General features: G+C 57.0%; 12 protein-coding genes and 1 non-coding gene across 13 annotated transcripts; 7 read left to right on the top strand and 6 right to left on the bottom strand.

Moving 5' to 3' along the window:
* Positions 1-97: 97 nt before the first annotated feature.
* Positions 98-1,439, top strand: V1518DRAFT_417423 (uncharacterized protein). The gene is made up of 4 exons (XM_066904298.1): positions 98-376; positions 431-573; positions 626-856; positions 920-1,439. Exons 1-4 carry the CDS (start codon positions 196-198, stop codon positions 1,034-1,036), a joined length of 672 nt encoding a protein of 223 aa, XP_066759611.1. The 5' UTR covers positions 98-195; the 3' UTR covers positions 1,037-1,439.
* On the bottom strand, positions 1,102-2,645 carry V1518DRAFT_417422 (Maf1 regulator-domain-containing protein). The gene is made up of 3 exons (XM_066904297.1): positions 2,536-2,645; positions 1,896-2,456; positions 1,102-1,848 (listed from the first exon to the last, which is right to left on the bottom strand). Exons 1-3 carry the CDS (start codon positions 2,539-2,541, stop codon positions 1,471-1,473), a joined length of 945 nt encoding a protein of 314 aa, XP_066759610.1. The 5' UTR covers positions 2,542-2,645; the 3' UTR covers positions 1,102-1,470.
* Positions 2,630-3,306, top strand: V1518DRAFT_417420 (uncharacterized protein). The gene is made up of 2 exons (XM_066904296.1): positions 2,630-3,076; positions 3,139-3,306. The coding sequence occupies exons 1-2, from the start codon at positions 2,756-2,758 to the stop codon at positions 3,151-3,153; spliced, it is 336 nt and encodes a 111-aa protein (XP_066759609.1). The 5' UTR covers positions 2,630-2,755; the 3' UTR covers positions 3,154-3,306.
* V1518DRAFT_417418 (ferric reductase NAD binding domain-containing protein) lies at positions 3,096-5,608 on the bottom strand. Its single transcript, XM_066904295.1, has 2 exons — positions 4,986-5,608; positions 3,096-4,939 (listed from the first exon to the last, which is right to left on the bottom strand). The coding sequence occupies exons 1-2, from the start codon at positions 5,426-5,428 to the stop codon at positions 3,232-3,234; spliced, it is 2,151 nt and encodes a 716-aa protein (XP_066759608.1). The 5' UTR covers positions 5,429-5,608; the 3' UTR covers positions 3,096-3,231.
* Positions 5,609-6,047: 439 nt separating this feature from the next.
* On the top strand, positions 6,048-6,127 carry V1518DRAFT_t36. The gene has a single exon. It is a non-coding gene; the product is annotated as a tRNA-Gln (tRNA).
* Positions 6,128-6,580: 453 nt separating this feature from the next.
* Positions 6,581-7,268, top strand: V1518DRAFT_427653 (histone chaperone; the record flags this gene model as incomplete). Its single annotated transcript, XM_066906050.1, has 4 exons — positions 6,581-6,689; positions 6,743-6,782; positions 6,833-7,141; positions 7,193-7,268. The coding sequence occupies 4 exons, from the start codon at positions 6,581-6,583 to the stop codon at positions 7,266-7,268; spliced, it is 534 nt and encodes a 177-aa protein (XP_066759607.1).
* Positions 7,269-7,303: 35 nt separating this feature from the next.
* Positions 7,304-9,600, bottom strand: V1518DRAFT_417414 (armadillo-type protein). The gene is made up of 5 exons (XM_066904294.1): positions 9,386-9,600; positions 8,908-9,341; positions 8,168-8,861; positions 8,042-8,118; positions 7,304-7,997 (listed from the first exon to the last, which is right to left on the bottom strand). The coding sequence occupies exons 1-5, from the start codon at positions 9,537-9,539 to the stop codon at positions 7,359-7,361; spliced, it is 1,998 nt and encodes a 665-aa protein (XP_066759606.1). The 5' UTR covers positions 9,540-9,600; the 3' UTR covers positions 7,304-7,358.
* On the bottom strand, positions 9,601-11,404 carry V1518DRAFT_417413 (uncharacterized protein). Its single transcript, XM_066904293.1, has one exon. The coding sequence runs from the start codon at positions 11,379-11,381 to the stop codon at positions 9,720-9,722; it is 1,662 nt and encodes a 553-aa protein (XP_066759605.1). The 5' UTR covers positions 11,382-11,404; the 3' UTR covers positions 9,601-9,719.
* Positions 11,370-13,129, top strand: V1518DRAFT_417410 (DNA polymerase subunit Cdc27). The gene is made up of 2 exons (XM_066904292.1): positions 11,370-11,610; positions 11,656-13,129. Exons 1-2 carry the CDS (start codon positions 11,554-11,556, stop codon positions 13,105-13,107), a joined length of 1,509 nt encoding a protein of 502 aa, XP_066759604.1. The 5' UTR covers positions 11,370-11,553; the 3' UTR covers positions 13,108-13,129.
* V1518DRAFT_417408 (uncharacterized protein) lies at positions 13,091-13,854 on the bottom strand. Its single transcript, XM_066904291.1, has 2 exons — positions 13,828-13,854; positions 13,091-13,784 (listed from the first exon to the last, which is right to left on the bottom strand). Exons 1-2 carry the CDS (start codon positions 13,847-13,849, stop codon positions 13,135-13,137), a joined length of 672 nt encoding a protein of 223 aa, XP_066759603.1. The 5' UTR covers positions 13,850-13,854; the 3' UTR covers positions 13,091-13,134.
* A 59-nt stretch (positions 13,855-13,913) lies between these two features.
* V1518DRAFT_417406 (uncharacterized protein) lies at positions 13,914-14,526 on the top strand. Its single transcript, XM_066904290.1, has one exon. It carries the CDS (start codon positions 13,932-13,934, stop codon positions 14,478-14,480), a length of 549 nt encoding a protein of 182 aa, XP_066759602.1. The 5' UTR covers positions 13,914-13,931; the 3' UTR covers positions 14,481-14,526.
* Positions 14,527-16,406, top strand: V1518DRAFT_417405 (uncharacterized protein). The gene has a single exon (XM_066904289.1). It carries the CDS (start codon positions 14,537-14,539, stop codon positions 16,337-16,339), a length of 1,803 nt encoding a protein of 600 aa, XP_066759601.1. The 5' UTR covers positions 14,527-14,536; the 3' UTR covers positions 16,340-16,406.
* On the bottom strand, positions 16,347-17,464 carry V1518DRAFT_417404 (uncharacterized protein). Its single transcript, XM_066904288.1, has one exon. It carries the CDS (start codon positions 17,283-17,285, stop codon positions 16,404-16,406), a length of 882 nt encoding a protein of 293 aa, XP_066759600.1. The 5' UTR covers positions 17,286-17,464; the 3' UTR covers positions 16,347-16,403.
* Between the last annotated feature and the right edge of the window lie 53 nt (positions 17,465-17,517).

The following is a 17,517-nucleotide window of genomic DNA, read 5'->3' as shown; positions in this document are numbered from 1 at the left end:
GATGCGGCGCAAGCTACGCCTGAGACGGCATAGCGCCCGCGGAGACGCCCCGATCGGGCGAACCGGGCGCGAGCGCAGTGCGGCGCTTGTGAAGCGCGATGCATAGCGACCTCCGGCCGTTGAACACCACGCGCCATGTGGACGGATACTTAAGACCCCCATACCCGCGCTGGTAGGCGACATCGTCAAACTGCCATGATCTCCCAGGTTATCCGCTTCACGCTTCCTGCCACGGCCACCATCTCGGCTGCCGCATTCGCCGAGCTTCGACGTCATGCTGTGACTGCAGGTGCGTTGGCACAGTACTATGGATATACGCAGCAAGTCCCGAACGCGCCGATGCCGCGGAAGCGGCATGAGATTTGCTGGGCTATCAGTATGTTACAGTTGATGCTTATGTGGCGAGAGTAGGACTAATATGCTGTTACAGACTGGCCACGTGGATCTGATCGCAGTATCATCATGGAGGAACTAGCTGCTATCGCTGCAGATGCGATGTCGCTTGACTTTCAGTTTCCAGAGGGCGGAGAGTTTAAGTCAGTAAGCGCCTTTGAAGCGCCAGTCTGTGAATTTGTACGTCGCGTCCTTTCCTCGTGCTGCTGCGTCTGTATCTGACTCTTCGCAGGCCTGCATTAGACTATCCGACACTGCACCACTTGACGACGTATCTCTACAAAAGTCAATGAACAAGACATTCGCAGATACCCATAAGATCATCGGATTCACAGGCGGCAGCTGGGCGTATGCGCTGAACACGAACGACAGCAGCGGCGTTTCGGTCAGCGACATAGCATCCGTACTTCCAGCTGGAGAACGGCGATTGGCTGTGTATCCGCTTGGCTGGGAGAGCATTGAGGTATGTTGCTGCATGATGTATCTAGTATGGATTGAGTGTAGGGATCGAGCTGACAAGATATAGCTTCACCAAGACGGTACGAAGACTCCCGTATTTGCGGAAGAACTGGACAAGATTGGACCGTATTTTGGCCCAGGATCTGGCGCGTGGTATGTGTCATTTAAGAAACATTCGGAGTGAGCTACTACTGGCTGCATTGATGGAAGAACCAGTCCCGTCAAGTGCGGATAAATATAGTAAAAGGTCCTAACATTCATCCACCGAATGGAAGACATATTGTATCACTTTGCACAGATGCTGATAGGCAGGTGCAGAATTTGTTGTCGCATATCACACAACTGTCTTAAATATAGTTGCAAGTATATACTGATATAACTCACATCCTATCTAGCAGGCAACACCAAAGGAATGACAAAACAAAAGCAGACCAAAGACAAATATTGTCGCCATGTTACCGACCACCGCCGCCAATCCGTCGACCGCCGAGTACACCTCCAGAAGAGTCCCGAAATTACACCGCTGTTCCGATATAAAAACAAGGCCCAGGTTACAAGACAAACAGCAAAAAGCAGTAGAAATACACATAAAAATACAGTGAGTTAGGTTAACTCCTACTATTGGAGGTCGAGCTCAAGATCGCCGACGACTTCATCGTCAGAGATATATAATTCCATGTCATCCCCGTCCTCATCCTCGTCCTCGTCCTCGTCAACAGCGCCTTCGTCGTCGTCATCCGCCTCGCTAGCGTTAAAGTAGTCGTCATCCTCATCGTCCATTAGCGAGATGTCATCGTCCTCCTCATCGTCGTCGTCCGAATCGCCGCGGTGCTTGCGGCGGTTGGACGGCGAGTACGTGTGCCGGCGACCGCGGAGAAAGAGGTAACACACACGCTTACGGCGGCGGGAGAAGAAGAACCACATCATCGACCAGATTGTGCCGGGTTCGTCGGCGAGGAAGGAAGGAGGTGGCGTATGGCTGTATATCACGCAATCCTGGGTTGTCAGTATGCAATTGAAATCGAAATGAAAAGATCCCCTACTTTCAAGTCCATATGCGAGTCGACGATCTCCCAGAGCCTCGGGGGCACCGGCATGCCGACCGCGAACAGCGTGTTATTAAATGCGTTGACCGCTTGGGACGCCGACCGCTCGCGCTTAAAGTCGACAGGTCGCAGCGATGAAAAGTCGTGGTCAGGATGGCTCGCGTTGAGCACAGCGACTAGATAGGCGAACGTGCGTCTCGACGACACTTGGTCGAGCGGGCCGAACGGCGACGCGGCCCCGAGCGCAGAATCAAGCGACGACGGCGCAGAAAACAGCGCTGCAGTCGCCGTCGCACCCCGTTGCTTTCCACCGGGGACACTTGTGCTAAGCATGCCATTTGGCGGCGAGAAATGGGTGGGCGGAGAGAGCGAGGCGGAGAGCGCGAGCGCGTCGGTGTGTAGCGCCGCGTTGAGCTGCTTGTCGATGGACTTATACAACTTCTTGTCACCACCCGCAGCCTTGGTGGTGTAGATGTCGCAGCCGCCAATGACTTTACAGTCCGGAGTGTCGAACTCGAGCGCCGCGTTGATCTGCTCGAGGTCCTGGATCTCGATGAACTGGATGCGGGGTATTAACGAGCTGCTACGCGTACACGCAGTTTGCGACATGCAGAGCCGCGGATATGTATGGACAGACCTTCATTGCGAAGACGCACTGCGGAGGTGCACGAGCCGGCGGCGCAGAGCGTTGGAGGGAGGTTTGGGGAGGGGATATACTGGTGCGCTGGCTTCGCAAGTCGTGATGCGATGCGCGCCGATAAGTGGACGGGCGCGACGCTAGCCGTTTCCGGACTGGTGCGCGATGCTCTGCGTCTTCGCCGCCATCGCGGGCACCCACCTCATCTCTTAGACACCCCATGCCGTCAGACGACTACGCCCGCGTAGCCACCGGCGGGGCCCTCCGCATCAAGGGTGGCACGAAGGTCACCAAGCACAAGCAGAAGAAGTCCAAGACCGCCGCAGTAGCTGCTGCTGCCACAATTGTCGCTGAATCAAAGGACTCTTCTTTGCCAGCCTCCACCGACACACGCACAGACGCAGAGCGCAAGTTCGAAGAAACACAGCGCAAGCGCATGGAGCAGACGCTCCAGAAACGTGCATCCAAGTCGCACCGCGAGGCGGTCGAGGAGTACAACAAGTACCTCAGCAGTCTGTCCGAGCACAACGACATGCCAAAGGTAGGACATCACATCGCATACGATATTGTGTTTCCCAGTACTAAGCAATAACCCTTATGCAGATCGGACCCGGATAACATGACTCACGACTATATAACAATGTACATACAATTCGATTAAAAATATGCAACCAAACTCCAAGACCTCACCCCCGCCTACGAAAACGAATCCTCAAAATAATCGATCCGCCGCTCTGGACTACGCCAGAGCTCTTGCACAATCGCCTCGCGGACGCCGTCCGTCATTGAGCCCGGCCCGCACGCGAACACCGCCATGCTCCCGCCCTCGAGCTCACTGGTGTACCGCACCAACCGGCGCAACACCGGTCGGCCGTAGTGAAACGTCACGTTCTTCGCCGCCGTGAACCGCGTCACGAGGCTCGCCGTCATGTCTGCGTACTCATCATTAAGATCCGCTCCGTCGTCATCGTCATTACCGTTGTACTCGGCGAACTCGTACGTCGTGATCCCCGGGTCCTTCTCCCCGAATTTGATCGTGATCGGCTCTCGTTCGCCATCGTCTTTCCTTGCGGCGGTGACGTGGATATGTATATCGAAGTTCTCCGCCATTGCGAGCTGCGCAAGCTGCGCGTCAACCCATCGCACATTCTCCTTCTCCCGCACAACCCAGTGCACATGCACCATGCATATCCGCTCTGCACGCTTCAGCTGCATCGCGTAGCTCATCACAGCTGTGATACCTACACCGCCGGCGACCAGTAACACACTCGCGTACCGCTCAAGCGGGTATGTAGCGCCATAAGGTCCCTCGATCCACACCCGTGTGCCGGTAGCGGAAGCCATAACGTTACCACTGTTCGTCGTCGTTCGCGCCGCGTCATGTAGTCGTGCAGTAACCCGATCAAACTTCTTCGCGACGAACACATACTCGCGTCCGCGCTCGCGGCACTCGGCGATGCTAAACGGGTTTGCTTGCCAGAAATTCAGCCGCAGCGTGTACACATATGCGTACTGCCCCGCGCGGTAGCGGAACGCGATGGCCGGCCGAACGCGAATCTGCGTTGCGTCGCGGTTGGCCCGCATGTCGGCGTGGCCGGAGAGATTGCCGTAGAGCACCCGCCCGATACGAAGGAGGCGGTCACACGCATAGATACCCGCGCATGCATAGATGAGACGAAGGTAAACTGTGCTCATGACGTGAAAGCCAAGGGCCACGAGGAAAAATAGCGCCAACAAGATATGCGTGGACAGGAATCCCTCAAAGAATCGACGCCGAAAGTAGTACGCCGACTGCACCGCGATGATGCACGCGACGCCAGTTGTCGTGATTCCGATGATACGAAACACCGACTCTGTTACGTATGCCTTATACGAGTGAAGTTGGACAAGGTACATTGTCTCCATGATCGAGTGCACAATTGCGTCGACGACAAGCACGCGTGCGATCCAGCGGTGAAACAGCTTGAATGTGTCGTTCGACCAGCCAGTAAGCAGCATCAAATAAGTATTCCGTCCAGAGAACACAAACATGGGCACCATCATCGCAACCGCCATCACGCCAGTCCGCTTGGAGTAAAATGACAGTGTCTGAATGAACACGCTCTGCACATCTGCAGCAGCATAGGACACATCAAACTCTGCGACAACGAGCAGCAGATTGGCGACGACGTAGCCGAGCACCACGAATGCCTGCCACCGCAGCGGCTGAAGACCGACTGGAAACCCAAATATCCGCACTGGCTCGGCATGGCTATGGCCGAAAAAAGCGGGTAGCGCCACGTACGTCTGAATTGCACGAGATATCGCACCGCGCGGGTGGATTGAGCGGTCGAAGATGGCGCGATAGAGGCGCATGAGAATTGCCAGTCCGATAATGACCAGCCAGTATCCCGCAATTGCCGCCCTATGGCATGTTAGCTGATTCACCGTCTTCGATGTAGAATACATACCCGTAGATTTTGTTGGACAGTGCATTTCCCGCCTTGGCCTTGTAGTAGGCAAAATTTGCGTTGAACGAGCTCTCTCCAAATTCGACCGCTTCATAAACCTCGGTCGTCAAGTCCACATCCGCGACTTCGACATAATGATCCAACGCGTAAGCATACACATCGTCATAACTCGAATTCGACGAGCATAGCGCCAGCCCGCATGTGCTCTGAAACGTCTTCCACGTCGCGAGCCGTTGCTTCGCCGCGCACCGCGCGAGACAGAGCGAATAGGTACCGGAGTACGCAGCGCTCGTGCAACAGGGCTCTGTTGTCGACGGCGTATCGGCGGTGCAGTCCGAGTATGAGTATGCGCCGGCCATTGAGAGGCATGTGGTCTCGCACAAGTTTGCCGCCGCGGCCACGCCGGCAAGCAGTAGCAGGAGGAGTCGAGGTGGACGCGCCATGTAGAGAGCCGCTGTCGACGGAGTGTGGCGAGGACGAGTGTCTATATAGCTGCGGCCTGAAACCACTCGCAGACCTATAGTGAATTGGAGGAGTACGACGGAGAATGGACCAGCAACATCGCGACCCCTTCTCAGTGAAACCAGTGACGACGCGAGGGGTCGCGTGGGTGCAAAAACAAATCGTCACATCCGCCCCTGGCTCACGCGTCGCGACCCCTGACTCCATCGCCGTCGAACTGTAACTACACGACTTCCGCAGTCCCCGGTTACACTCCGAACTCATTTCACAGCTCCTGTATTGTTTGTACACTCCCATACCGTCTCACAGCCAAGCATGCCATCCGAGCACACTGGAAACACGGCCAGCGCAACTGTCGCCGCACCTCGCCGCGTGCGACTAAGTTCGCGCTAGGCCCCTGACCCGCCACACCCAGCCACTGCTGACGCGTTCACTTGCACCATGAGATCTTGACAACCATTGACTTCTACTTCAAACCACTTGCCCCATTGACATTCTTGTACTTTCATTGTGCATCTACTTATTTTGAAGCATGAAGATTTAGCTATTTTGGGTCGATGGACAGAGTATTTCTAACAGCTTGCTTTAACGGCGAGCAACGGTTGTATAGTGTAGTGGCTATCACACCAGATTTTGATGTAAAATTTCTGGTAACCCCAGTTCGATCCCGGGTACGACCTTTTTTTGTTGAAATTTAGCCTGTAGTTTGTAACACTCTATATCTACGAATTTTTTTCAATCGCGATGATGATAGGAATGCAATTCGAATATAGCACGTCATTCTTAGAAATTAAAGGAAAGGTGGTGGTGTAAATACAGTGACGCGTCGCGTACGTGTTGTGCAGGGCAGGCGCGAACAATTTAGTTGAATGGGGTAACAAGCCTGAACGCGTTCACCTCAGTTTTTAGGCGTCGTCTTTAAAAGCTTTCAGCGCATTCTTCCTCAGCTTCTTCTACAGACGAGGCATACTTAGACGACGGCACTCTAGACAGTTACATACATATCCCGACAACGACAACGATCACGACGGTGACGCGTGCCACTTAGTTGCGGCGCACCACTCTTGCATCACACAGCTCACCTCAAGCCCGCCCATTACAACCATCCCTCGCCCATCACCGCAACACGCACAATGTCGATCGTATCTCTGCTAGGTATCACCGTACTCAACAACCCAGCGCCGTTTTCTGCGTCCTATGAGTTCGAAATCACGTTCGAGTGTCTTGAGCCGCTGAAAGAAGGTACGTTGGTGTCAGATCCAGATTGCGCGAAGATGCGTGCTAATGAGATGTAGATCTCGAGTGGAAGTTGACATATGTCGGATCCTCTTCATCGTATGCTTCCTATTTTGTAATGTACGAACCGCATGGACTAACCGAAGCAGACTGGAACACGATCAACTGCTCGACTCGATCCTTGTCGGCCCTGTCCCTGTGGGCATCAACAAATTCATCTTCTCCGCCGACCCGCCCACCCCAGACCTGATCCCGGCCGCTGACCTCGTGAGTGTGACGGTGATTCTGCTGACGTGTTCGTACAAGGACCAGGAGTTTGTGCGCGTGGGGTACTACGTGAACAATGAGTACGATAGCGAGGAGCTGCGGGAGAATCCGCCGGGGAAGGTGCAGATTGAGCATGTGGTCCGGAATATACTCGCGGAGAAACCACGCGTGACACGGTTTAATATCGAGTGGTTAGTCTTCTGTCATGGGGATAGGGAGTGCAGTGCTAATAGTGACCAAAGGGATAGCGAAAACACAATCAAAGATGAAATCAAAGACGAGCCCAACGACGACGCAGACGACGACACGGCACTCTAACCGCACTGTACACTATCAAACAAAAACTTTTGTATTATATGACCAGCATGCTACTATCACATCCTCTGCGTTCATCATAATGTACAACTCCTACTTCGGCGCCTTGGCTTGCCACTGCACCCGTGCGCGCGAAAACAGATCCATGTTCCAATTCCGCCACACTTTCTTCCCGTACGGACTCCGCATCACGGTCTCACGCGCTGCGTGCAGTTCCTTTGCGATGCGGTCACGGTAGTGTGTGAGGCCGGCAGAGGTGTAGAAGCAAGCGTCGATCACGCGAGAGGCGGAGGGATTACATGCGAGGTTGTTGTCGTCGAGAGTAGCGGCGGCGGGGATGTCTGCATTATTAGCGTCAGTGGTGACGGCGACACTCTGCGCGGATGACGCGATGTGGCCGAACAAATCATTCAACAATTTCCGCCGCGTCGGCGCGTCCAATCCGCGCTGTAAATATATCTTCTCCGCAACATGTGACAGCACCGGGTTCGCCACGAACTTGAGCTTGCGCTCCTCCGGCAACTCCAGAAATCCGCTCGTAATCCGCTTCGCCAGCTCCGCGCTGCCAGAGTCCTCTTCGGGAGCGGTGAGAATACCTTGTAGCAGCAACGCGCGCTGCTTTACGCTGTCGTTGAGTAAGTTCCGCGGGCGTTCAGTGATTACGGAGATGTCATCGATGTTGAGGAGCGCGAGGAGCAGATTGGGTTTGTCCGCAGAGAGGGTTTCAATTTTCTGCCTTTGTTAGTGATGTTGCGGAAGGGAGACGGACGACTTACCTTTGTGACAACCTCTGCTAACACAGGATACCGTGTCGCAGCGGCGAACGCTGTGCTCAGTAGCACAATACCGTTCACTGCACTCGTTAACACCGCTTCACACTTTGTCTACGAATACAAACTTACACGACAGATCCGTAACCTCCTCGAGAATGCCACGACACAACGCGGTGGCTGTCTTCTTTCCAACCCGCACAGCAAGCGCTTTCATGGCAAAACTGAATCCCCGCGCGCGACTTATGATTTTCAGCCGCGGGAGGAAAAATGACGTGCAGAGGTACTCGACGAGGGAGAGCGGGCTTGTGTAGAGAATATTCTCCAAAAAGTGCGAACCAACGCCGTTGGTTTCGTCGGCGAGGAGTTTCTCGATGAATGAAATTGTCATAAAATCGAGCTCTTCGGGTTTTTCTTCGGCTTTGATGTTCTTATTCGACTTCTTATCCCGCGGCGCGGCGGCGGCGGCGACGACATCTGGGAAGAGGAGGGTCAACATGCCCATCTGCATGCGTTCGTCTTCAAGCTGCACAACCATCTGAATAACCGGACTTGAAATTGGATCCATCGCCGCAGTACGCGCTTGTTCAGTGGTGACGCCGTCGAGCATCTTTGCGAGGGTGTACTCGACCGCGCGCTCGAATACGGCGGGGTGGGCAGGCAGGGAGTCCGGATGGAAGTTGGATAGGGAGGTGTGCTGCGATTGTTTGCTTTGTTTGGCTGAGCGCGGAGGAAGTGGGTTGCATGCAAGTGTGGTAAGGAGGGAGCGAAAGACGTGGGAACCGAAGCGGTGGAAGGCGACAGCGTAAAGGGTGTTCGCGATTTCCTGTTCTTGTCAGCACGAAACGCATTCTAACGACTGGGGCACGTACGTTGTACATTTCCATGACCATGTGAATCGCGGGAGTATTATCTTTGTCCATATCGCTGTTTGCAACGACTTCAGGAAACTGGGTCACCTCGGCAGCGACAAACTTGCGCGCACAATTCACCACAGTTTCAAGACACCGCGAGGCAAACTTGTGCATGGACAACTCAACCACGCGCCCTCTGAACTGCACAAACAAGCGCTCCAGCTCCAGAACACTGCCAGAATGTGCCATTAGCCGCTCCAAAAACCGAGATCCCGTTGGGTCAGTTGCGACTTTTAGCTCGATGCCGGAGATCTCGGACCAGCCTGCAATGTAGAATTGAGATTCCTCTTCCGGACCGGCGAAGAGGTTCAGGTCCATTGTGGTCTCAGCCTCTTTGAAATACTCGACCTGCGCGGCATCGAGGAGACCATAGAATGGTTGGTCGCCGAAGCCTGCATTGTTAGCGTAGTCCGTGGTGGTGTGGGGGAGGACAAACCTCGTTCTTGCGGTGCCTCGAGTTCAGCGTCGTAATAGTCATCAGCCGGCATTTCCTTAGCCTCGTCGATCGGCTCGGGTTTGATATGCTTCTCATCTTTCTCGTACGGCGCGTTCTTTAGCCGCCGTCCGCGTTTCTTCTGTGCGCGGGGCATTGTGGATATGAGCCTGTACGGTCGTTCGGTCTAGAGGCTGAGCCGCGGAGGCACAAAATTTTAGCTGGGAGATCCTAACACAACGACGCCCCCTGAGCGCAACTCCCAATGATGTCACGAAATTCATTACTCCGGACCTAAAAACCTCAACTATGTACAGGAAAGAAGGGCAGAAAGCCTCTATATCTCGTAAAGCTCCTCGTGGACGGTGGCGCCAAGCTTACGTCCCCAGGCGGAGCACTGCTCGACAAGGCGCTGGCCGCCGGAGGACACGACGCAGAGCTCACCGTTGGCGTCGTTGACGGTGTCTTTGGCCCGCCGCAGTACGCGCCCGATGGGCAACCGTTCTTCGTGCACGCGGATGTTATTGCGGAGCGCGTACTCCGCATCGGAGCCGGCGACTGGCGAGCCATCGGCCACGAGTTTTGGGGAGAGAGATTCGAGTTCATAGCCGAACTCGTTCTCGTCGTTGGGCGGGATCGCGATGTACTCGCCATCCTTGCCAAGCTTGGGCTCGCGCCAGGCGCGTTCACCGAATTCGGTGATGTCGGGGGACACGTAGACGTCGGCGTCTGTAAGAGCCATTGAGCGCGCACAGATGATGTCAGAGGATGAGCGGACCGCCCAGACGAGATCGACGCGCTCGCCGAGGGAGCGCAGCGCTGTAGCGAGAGGCGCGGCAAAGGAGATGCCGACGCCACCGGCGATGAGGACGATTCTGCGCGCGGGCTGGTGGCGAGGGTCTAGGTCTGTGTAGAACTCGGGTGCAAGAGAGGAGTAGGGCCCGTAGACCATGTAGTCAATATTTTCGAAGAAGTGGAAGCGCCTGGATGGTTTGACGATGAGTACGACCCTGTCCTCGGTGGCTGCAATTGTGTACGGATGCGATGCGGAAAGAAACCAGAAAGGTGAGGCAGCGCTGGGGGCGGGTCCGATGCGGACGTGAGCGACGGCTGGGAGTATGCGGGGAAATCTGTCGCGGGGGAGGGAGACAACCTGGATGTAGGGGCTAATGTGCGCGACCTTGACGGACATGCGCCGGCCCATGAGGATGTGTTGCGCAAGCTGGGCTGTGAGCAATGCGGCAGAGATAGCGGCAATAAGCCAGACACGGGGTCGAGCATGGTAGAGAAGGAGCGGTACAGCGATCCAGGCGAACACGAGGTGGGTGCGGTAGAAGAGCTCGTGGTTGCGGCTGCGGATGCGGGATATGGAGACGATGGTGGTGATAACGAAGCCGAGGGTGAGGAGCACGCCGGCGAAGTTATCCGGCTTGGAAATCTTCTCAAGGAAGTTGCGGTTGTGGACGAAGACGACGGCGTAGACGGTGCCATGGACGGTGGACCAGAGAACGAAGAGGCGGCCGACCCAGACGTGCAGTGAGAGCAGGCTCATGTACGGCATCGCGGGTAGCGGCGACGGCTTCAAAACCAGAAACAGCACCGCGGGCAACACCGCCGCCGAGACGCGGCCAAGGCGCTTGGCGAGGAAGACCACGTCTGTGACCTGCGAGAGCGAGCACGCGCAGAGCACTCCGGCGACGAGACACATTATCACCGCCACAGGCGCCCGTGGCCGGCGGAGTGCACGCGGCAGACGGGGCAGTAATACTGCGCGTGCGACGACAACCACCACCAACGCGACTGCAGACAGTACGAGCACCGAAGCAGCGTAACGCTGCGTGAGCGCGCGACCCGCGATCTTGTCTGCACGGGTCTTCTGCGCCGGGAAGGAGAGGAACGACGGCATTTGCACAAGCAGCGTGAACGGAGTAGACACGAACAGCGCGATGCCGATGCCTGCGCGGCGGGATGACGGCGACGGGCGGCGCAGGCGCAGCATTTTCACGGATTGCCAAAGAGGGCAGCCGCGACGATACACAAGTCACCGCCGACGGAGCAGCCACGTGCGCAGCCGCAGTACATGTGGCTGTGATACGAAACCCGTTACTGACACTTCGCGTACACCAACGCGTAGCTCGACGCGTCTCTACTCGCCATCAGACCTCTACACGATGGACCCCACCTCGAACACGTTTCTCGCCACGCGCATTCTCCACGAAAAACAGCCGGTATGCTGCCCTTTATTCTGTAGTTGCTTCTCTACTAACTGCCAGATCACCTACCGCTTGCTGGCGCGCGAACTCCGCATCCACGCGACCGCCGCCAAGCGCCATCTCAACGCCTTCCATGACTCCGCCCGCACCCGCTTCCCCGGCGCCGTACACGCGACATTCATGCTCTGTGGCAGAAAGCACTCGCAATCGCCCGACATGATGCAACTCGACGACGTGTCCTCGCCCTCGAACACGCTGCCCGACTCCTCCCAGCAGAGCATCATGGCGGCTGAGCAGACCGAGGAAAACGTCCCCATGACGGTGTTTGAGCTTGTTCAGGAGGATACGCTCGAGCTTGCGAAGTTGGAATTTGAGTCAATTGATGTCGCATTTGTGTACTCACTGGAACCCGGGGTGTTGCCGGCGGACATGATCACTCTCGCGGACTGCGGGCGCAAGGTGCGGGATATGGACTACAACGAGGATTTACATGAGCTTGGGTTGTTTGGAGTCATCGAGAATCTTGCAGTCAAAAGGGTTGCGCATCAAATACGGACTGCTCCGGCACCGAAGGCTGCGCCAAAGACTGCACCAGTCGCAGCGGCACCGTCGAAGTCATCAACGAAGAGAGCATCAGCAATCTCAAAGCCACTACCAGAGAAGACTACACCAGCACCGCCAGAGGCCGCCTCCAAGCCAGTCGACCTACCAAATGAGTCAACCACTGCACCTTTCTCCACAGCCCGCTCGTCACCCTTCTCATTTGTCCCCAAGAAGCCAAAGTCGGAGAAGCCCAAGCTAGAAGATCTCAAGCCAGAGCCCAAACCTGAAATGAAGGCAGAGACGAAATCACCGTCCGCCAAAGCGACTAAGTCGGCGACACCGCCTACGCAGATCAAGCCAAAGCCGCGCGCCAACGCCATCCCGGAAGAGCTGAAGAATATGTTCGACTCCGACGAAGGCGAAGGTGAAGACGACGATGACGACGATGACAAAGGTGAGGCTACTGACCTAGATGAAGCACACGAGATTGTCGACTTTCCCAGCGCGTTCATTGACTCGCATCTACAACTCAGCTCCGAGCCCATGGAGGTCGACGCCTCACCTCCCAAGTCTGTCGACATGGCCGAGGTCGAAGCCGAGGTTACACGCGCTTTTGTGCCGCGCGCGGAAAAGAAGGTTGAGACAGTGCAATCCGCGCCCGATGACTCTGGGTTCAGGTCAGTGTCGTATGTGGACAAGTGGGAGCATAACGAGGCGGCAGAGGAGCGGGATAGAGTCGAACGGGCGGCCCGGAGGCAGCAGTCGACCAAAGAGGAGAAGACTAGAGAAGCTAGAGAAGAAAGGGCAGCTAAGGAGAAGGCGAATGTGGAGAAGGCTGCCAAGGAGAAAGCGAAGGAGGACAAGACCGAGAAGAGCGACGGCGAGGCGCCAACTAAGACAAAGCCCAAGCCGAAGCCCAAGTCGAGCAGCGCCGGACAGAGCTCTCTGATGAATTTCTGGAAGAAGTAGGAATACATTGACTATGCATCTATGCATCTAAGGCGCAAGCCGCCGGATCTCCCACTGCGCGCCCTCGTTCTCGCGCGTGTAGGAGAAGCGGTCATGGATTCTAAACTCGCCACCCTGCCAGAACTCAATCTCGTCCGGCACGATCCTGAGCCCGCCCCAGCCTTCGGGGAGTGGAATGTCTTCAACGCCGTCAAACTTCGCGGTCTGCTCGCTAACCAGTGCGAGCAGTGCTTCGCGACTACCGTCGCCAACCGCCTGTGACTGTGGACTGGCCCAGGCACCGATGCGGGACTCGCGCGGCCGCGTGCGGAAGTACGTCAGGCTTTCCTCGTGGGTGATAAATTCCGTGCGGCCTTCTACACGCACCTGCCGCTCCAGTCCCTTCCAGAAGAACGTCATGGCGGCATGGGGATTCGAGCGCACGTCGCGATTTTTCTTGGACGTGGCCCAGTTCGAGTAGACAATAAAACCACGCGAGTCAAGTTCTTTGAACAGCACAACACGCGCGGAGACTCGGCCGGACGGGAGCTGCGCGGTAGCAAAGGTGCATGACTCTGGAATAGGCTCTGGAAAGGCGACGGCCTCGGAGTACCACTTGTGGAACTGGAGGAGTGGGTCGGGAGAGAGCGACGCGCGGGTGAGGGACGCGCGTGTGTATTGCTTCGTCGTCGGGGCGACTACTCTGTTAGTCGAGTACGTTCTGAGAGAGAAGGGACGTACAGATCAGGCGTTCCTTGTTCATGTTGGTGGCAAAGGAGAAGAAGCTGGGTGATGAGCAACTGCAGTAAGGTTTAAATGACTCCACACTCCACTACCAAATCTTTATGAGATCGCACATGGCGTCGGACGGCTTGGACGACGACGCAGCGCGTTCACACGCGCCCAAGCGGCAGCGGATCGCGTTTGTGCGCGCGCAGGAGCAGCAGCCTGCGATAACTGCGCCGGCGCAGTCGCAGGGCAAACGCGTCGCTTCCTTCTACGCGTCTCTCGTTGGCGTCAACTCCACACCAGCGGCGACGCCGGCGGCGACAGTCCCTGCAACCTCGATATCTAGTCAGCTGGATCGCGAGCACTTGGAACCGCCGGTAGCGCTGCTGCCGGTGCCGAAAGAAAGTGCGGGACATCGGTATTTGGTGCGCTATGGATGGCACCCGCTGCAGCGCCACGGGCTCGGACCGGAAGGGCGCGAGGGGCGAAGGGTGCCGTTGCGGGCGGCACAGCGCGCTGAGAGGATGGGCCTGGGCGCGACTACGACTGTGACGACAGCAACGAAGAATAAGCCCAAGCCAGCGCGCAAGACGAAGAAGGGGAAAAAGAACGGCGAAGCTCAGGAAGAGAACGCACTCGCGGCGGAGCTGCTGAAGGGCGGGTAACCTTGCCTCCTGTCAGGTCGCTCCGTCAACAACATCCAGGCCGTCTGCACACGGCAATGCACCACCGCGCGCGCTCGCCGGCTGGCCGTTCGCACTCCGAGCAGCACTCGTCCACTTCCTCCTCCGCCTCCGCATTTGCCTCCACTGCAAGCGCGCGCAATTCCGCCACTGCGTCCACCTCATACGCCCCCCGCACGCCCGACTCCCCGGAGCGCAAGCCCCCGCCAATCCACATCGCCGGCCTGCGCATCGACGGCAGTAGCGTCGCGCGTTTCAGGATCATCATGACCGTTGCAGTCGCCCTTGTCGTGCTGGCGCTGTGCACGCTCCTGCTCGCGCAGTCTGCCGCCGGCGTGCAGCAGCCCTGGGCAGTGCGTGATGCAACCTGTCCGGACTACAAGACGTACTCCACGCGGCGGCACTTGCCGTACTCGGATGGCCCGCTGCGGCTGCCGTATCAGCGCCCCGTGGAAGACTGTCGCACATTCAAGTCCGATGCGGTCGAGACCGTGATCAGCGAGATGACGAAACGCATGCCGGATCATGATCTGGCGCGGCTGTTTGAGAACTGCTTCCCGAACACGCTCGACACGACAGTGCGATGGCATCTACCTGGCTCACAGCCACAGTCCTTCATCGTCACCGGTGACATCAACGCGGAGTGGATCCGCGACTCCACAAACCAACTATCTCCCTACATGCCGCTCATCAGCAAAGACCCCGGGCTGAGCGCACTCGTTCTCGGCGCGGTGCACACGCAGGCCGAGTTCCTTGCCGCCTCGCCGTACTGCAACGCGTTTCAACCCCCCTCGCAGTCTCGCCTCAAGCCATCGTCTAACGAACAGAGCGACGCCGTGCACCCGGCGTACGACCCCGCACTTGTATTTGAGTGCAAGTACGAACTCGATTCGTTGGCATCTTTTCTATCGCTCGCCAACATGTATTTCGAGCACTCAGGCGATGCCGCGTTCGTCAACAAGGATTCCGTGTTCATGAACGCGCTGAGAAATGTGCTCAAAGTGCTGGACGAGCAGGCGTTGACGACGTACAACGGACAGGGACAGGATATTCGATCGCGGTACACCTTCCAGCGGAATACCAACATCGGCACGGAGACGCTGGCGCTGCATGGCGCGGGCAATCCGACAAACGTCAACACCTCGCTGATCCGCTCTGCGTTTAGACCGTCTGACGATGCGACGATCTTACAGTTCTTCATCCCCGCGAACGCCTTCGTCGCGGTGGAACTCAAGCGCGCGAAGAAGTTACTTGTTGCTGCAGGCCAGAATGCGCTAGCGGACGACGTGTACTCCCGCGGCGAGACTATTGAAAAGGCGGTCTGGGAGCATGGCGTGTACGAGCACAAAGTCTTTGGCCGCGTGTTTGCGTATGAAGTGGACGGCTATGGCGGCATCATCAACATGGACGACGCGAATTTACCCTCGCTGCTTGCACTTCCAGTGCTCGGCTTCGTCGACGCCGACAACGACGTGTACCGCAACACGCGGCGCATGCTCATGTCGAAACAGGGTAACCCTTATTATCTCCAGGGCAAGGAATTCGCAGGTATAGGCGGCCCGCATATCGGCGTGCGGTATGCGTGGCCGATGAGTTTACTCGTGCTCATGCGGACATCGAACGACGACGCGGAGATTCGCTCCGCGCTCAATCTTGTCAAGCGTTCTACCGGCGGCCTTGGACTTATGCACGAGAGTGTGAACGTACGGTATGTCGGCGACTACACGCGGCCGTGGTTTGCATGGTGCAATGCCGAGTTCGCAAAGGTTATTATCGATCTCGCGCAGCGGCGACCGCATATTGTGTTTGGCCACGACACGGAGGCGTACTCTATTGGTTAGCGACTCATTGGTTAAAAGGTGTATATTGCTATTCGAGAACTTTTCTATACAAAATGTGTGATCTTTACTTGCCCAGCTTCTCGGCCTGGAACTTTGCAAACTCCTCCTTGTACTCCGGTCGCCATCTGCTGAGAGGTAGGCGCGGGGTGACGAAGTCGCCGCAGGACCACTCCATGCGGATCTTGTCGACCTCCTCCGACGTCTCGTTGTCGGGGCAGATGATGAAGAAGTTCTCCTTGGCGATGCCTGCCTCGAGGTAATTGGCGACCTCATCCGGAGACCACGCCCCAGAAGGCTTGGTCTTGCCCTGCACGTCCTCAGAGTACAAGCCGGGCTCGCCGCCGACAAGACCGGTGTAGGTCCAACCGGGGACGAGGAGGTGCACCTTGACAGACTCGTCCTTGAGCTCATAGGACAACTGCTCGGCGAGCAGACGGATCGCGGCCTTGGAAGAGTTGTACACCGGATTCCCCGGGGGGTTCGTTATACCCTGCTTGGAGCCGGTGACAATGATGCGGGTGGTCTTGGTCTCGGTCTTGGCCTGCTCGCGGAGCGTGGGCAGGAACGCATGGATACCATTGACGACGCCGAACAGGTTCACGTCGTACAGCTTGCGGATGGCGTCGGGGTTCCCCCACCAGCCGCCCTGCTCGGCTGGCATTTTGTAGTTTCCACTGGTACCGGCGTTGAGCACGACGACGTCGAGCGACGGGAATTTGGCGAGCGCGGCGTCCTTCAGGGCCACGAGCTCGGAGGCCTGAGTGACATCGGTCTCGCGCGCGAGGATCGGGGTGCTGGGGAAGAGGGCTTGCAGCGCGGCAGTGGTTTTGGAGAGCAGCGCCGAGGAGTCGGCAAGAACAAGGTTGTAGCCCTTGCCGGCGTAGAGCTTGGCGATAGCAGCGCCAATGCCAGAAGCGGAGCCGGTGATTGCAACTGTAGGAGCCATGGAGTGCAGTGAGTGGCGGTGAGTGGAGACGTGCAGTCGTGATGTGGTGAGAGATCATCAGGAAGGTCCTTGAGACAAGTCCGATAGTGGATCACATCTGGTCAGAGATCACATCCGATCACGTGAGTTTGCAACTGGGTTCAGGTCACACGGCTGGCTGCGCCTTTAGTGCAACCGGTTCAGTCTGCTGTACCGGTCGTGCTGCGGCGCGACGACGACACACGAACTGCAA

This window comes from Limtongia smithiae (assembly GCF_038497785.1).
Source record: "Limtongia smithiae strain NRRL Y-17922 unplaced genomic scaffold V1518scaffold_6, whole genome shotgun sequence".
Classification (NCBI taxonomy): domain Eukaryota; kingdom Fungi; phylum Ascomycota; class Lipomycetes; order Lipomycetales; family Lipomycetaceae; genus Limtongia; species Limtongia smithiae.
This window is presented reverse-complemented; position numbering and strand designations above follow the sequence as displayed.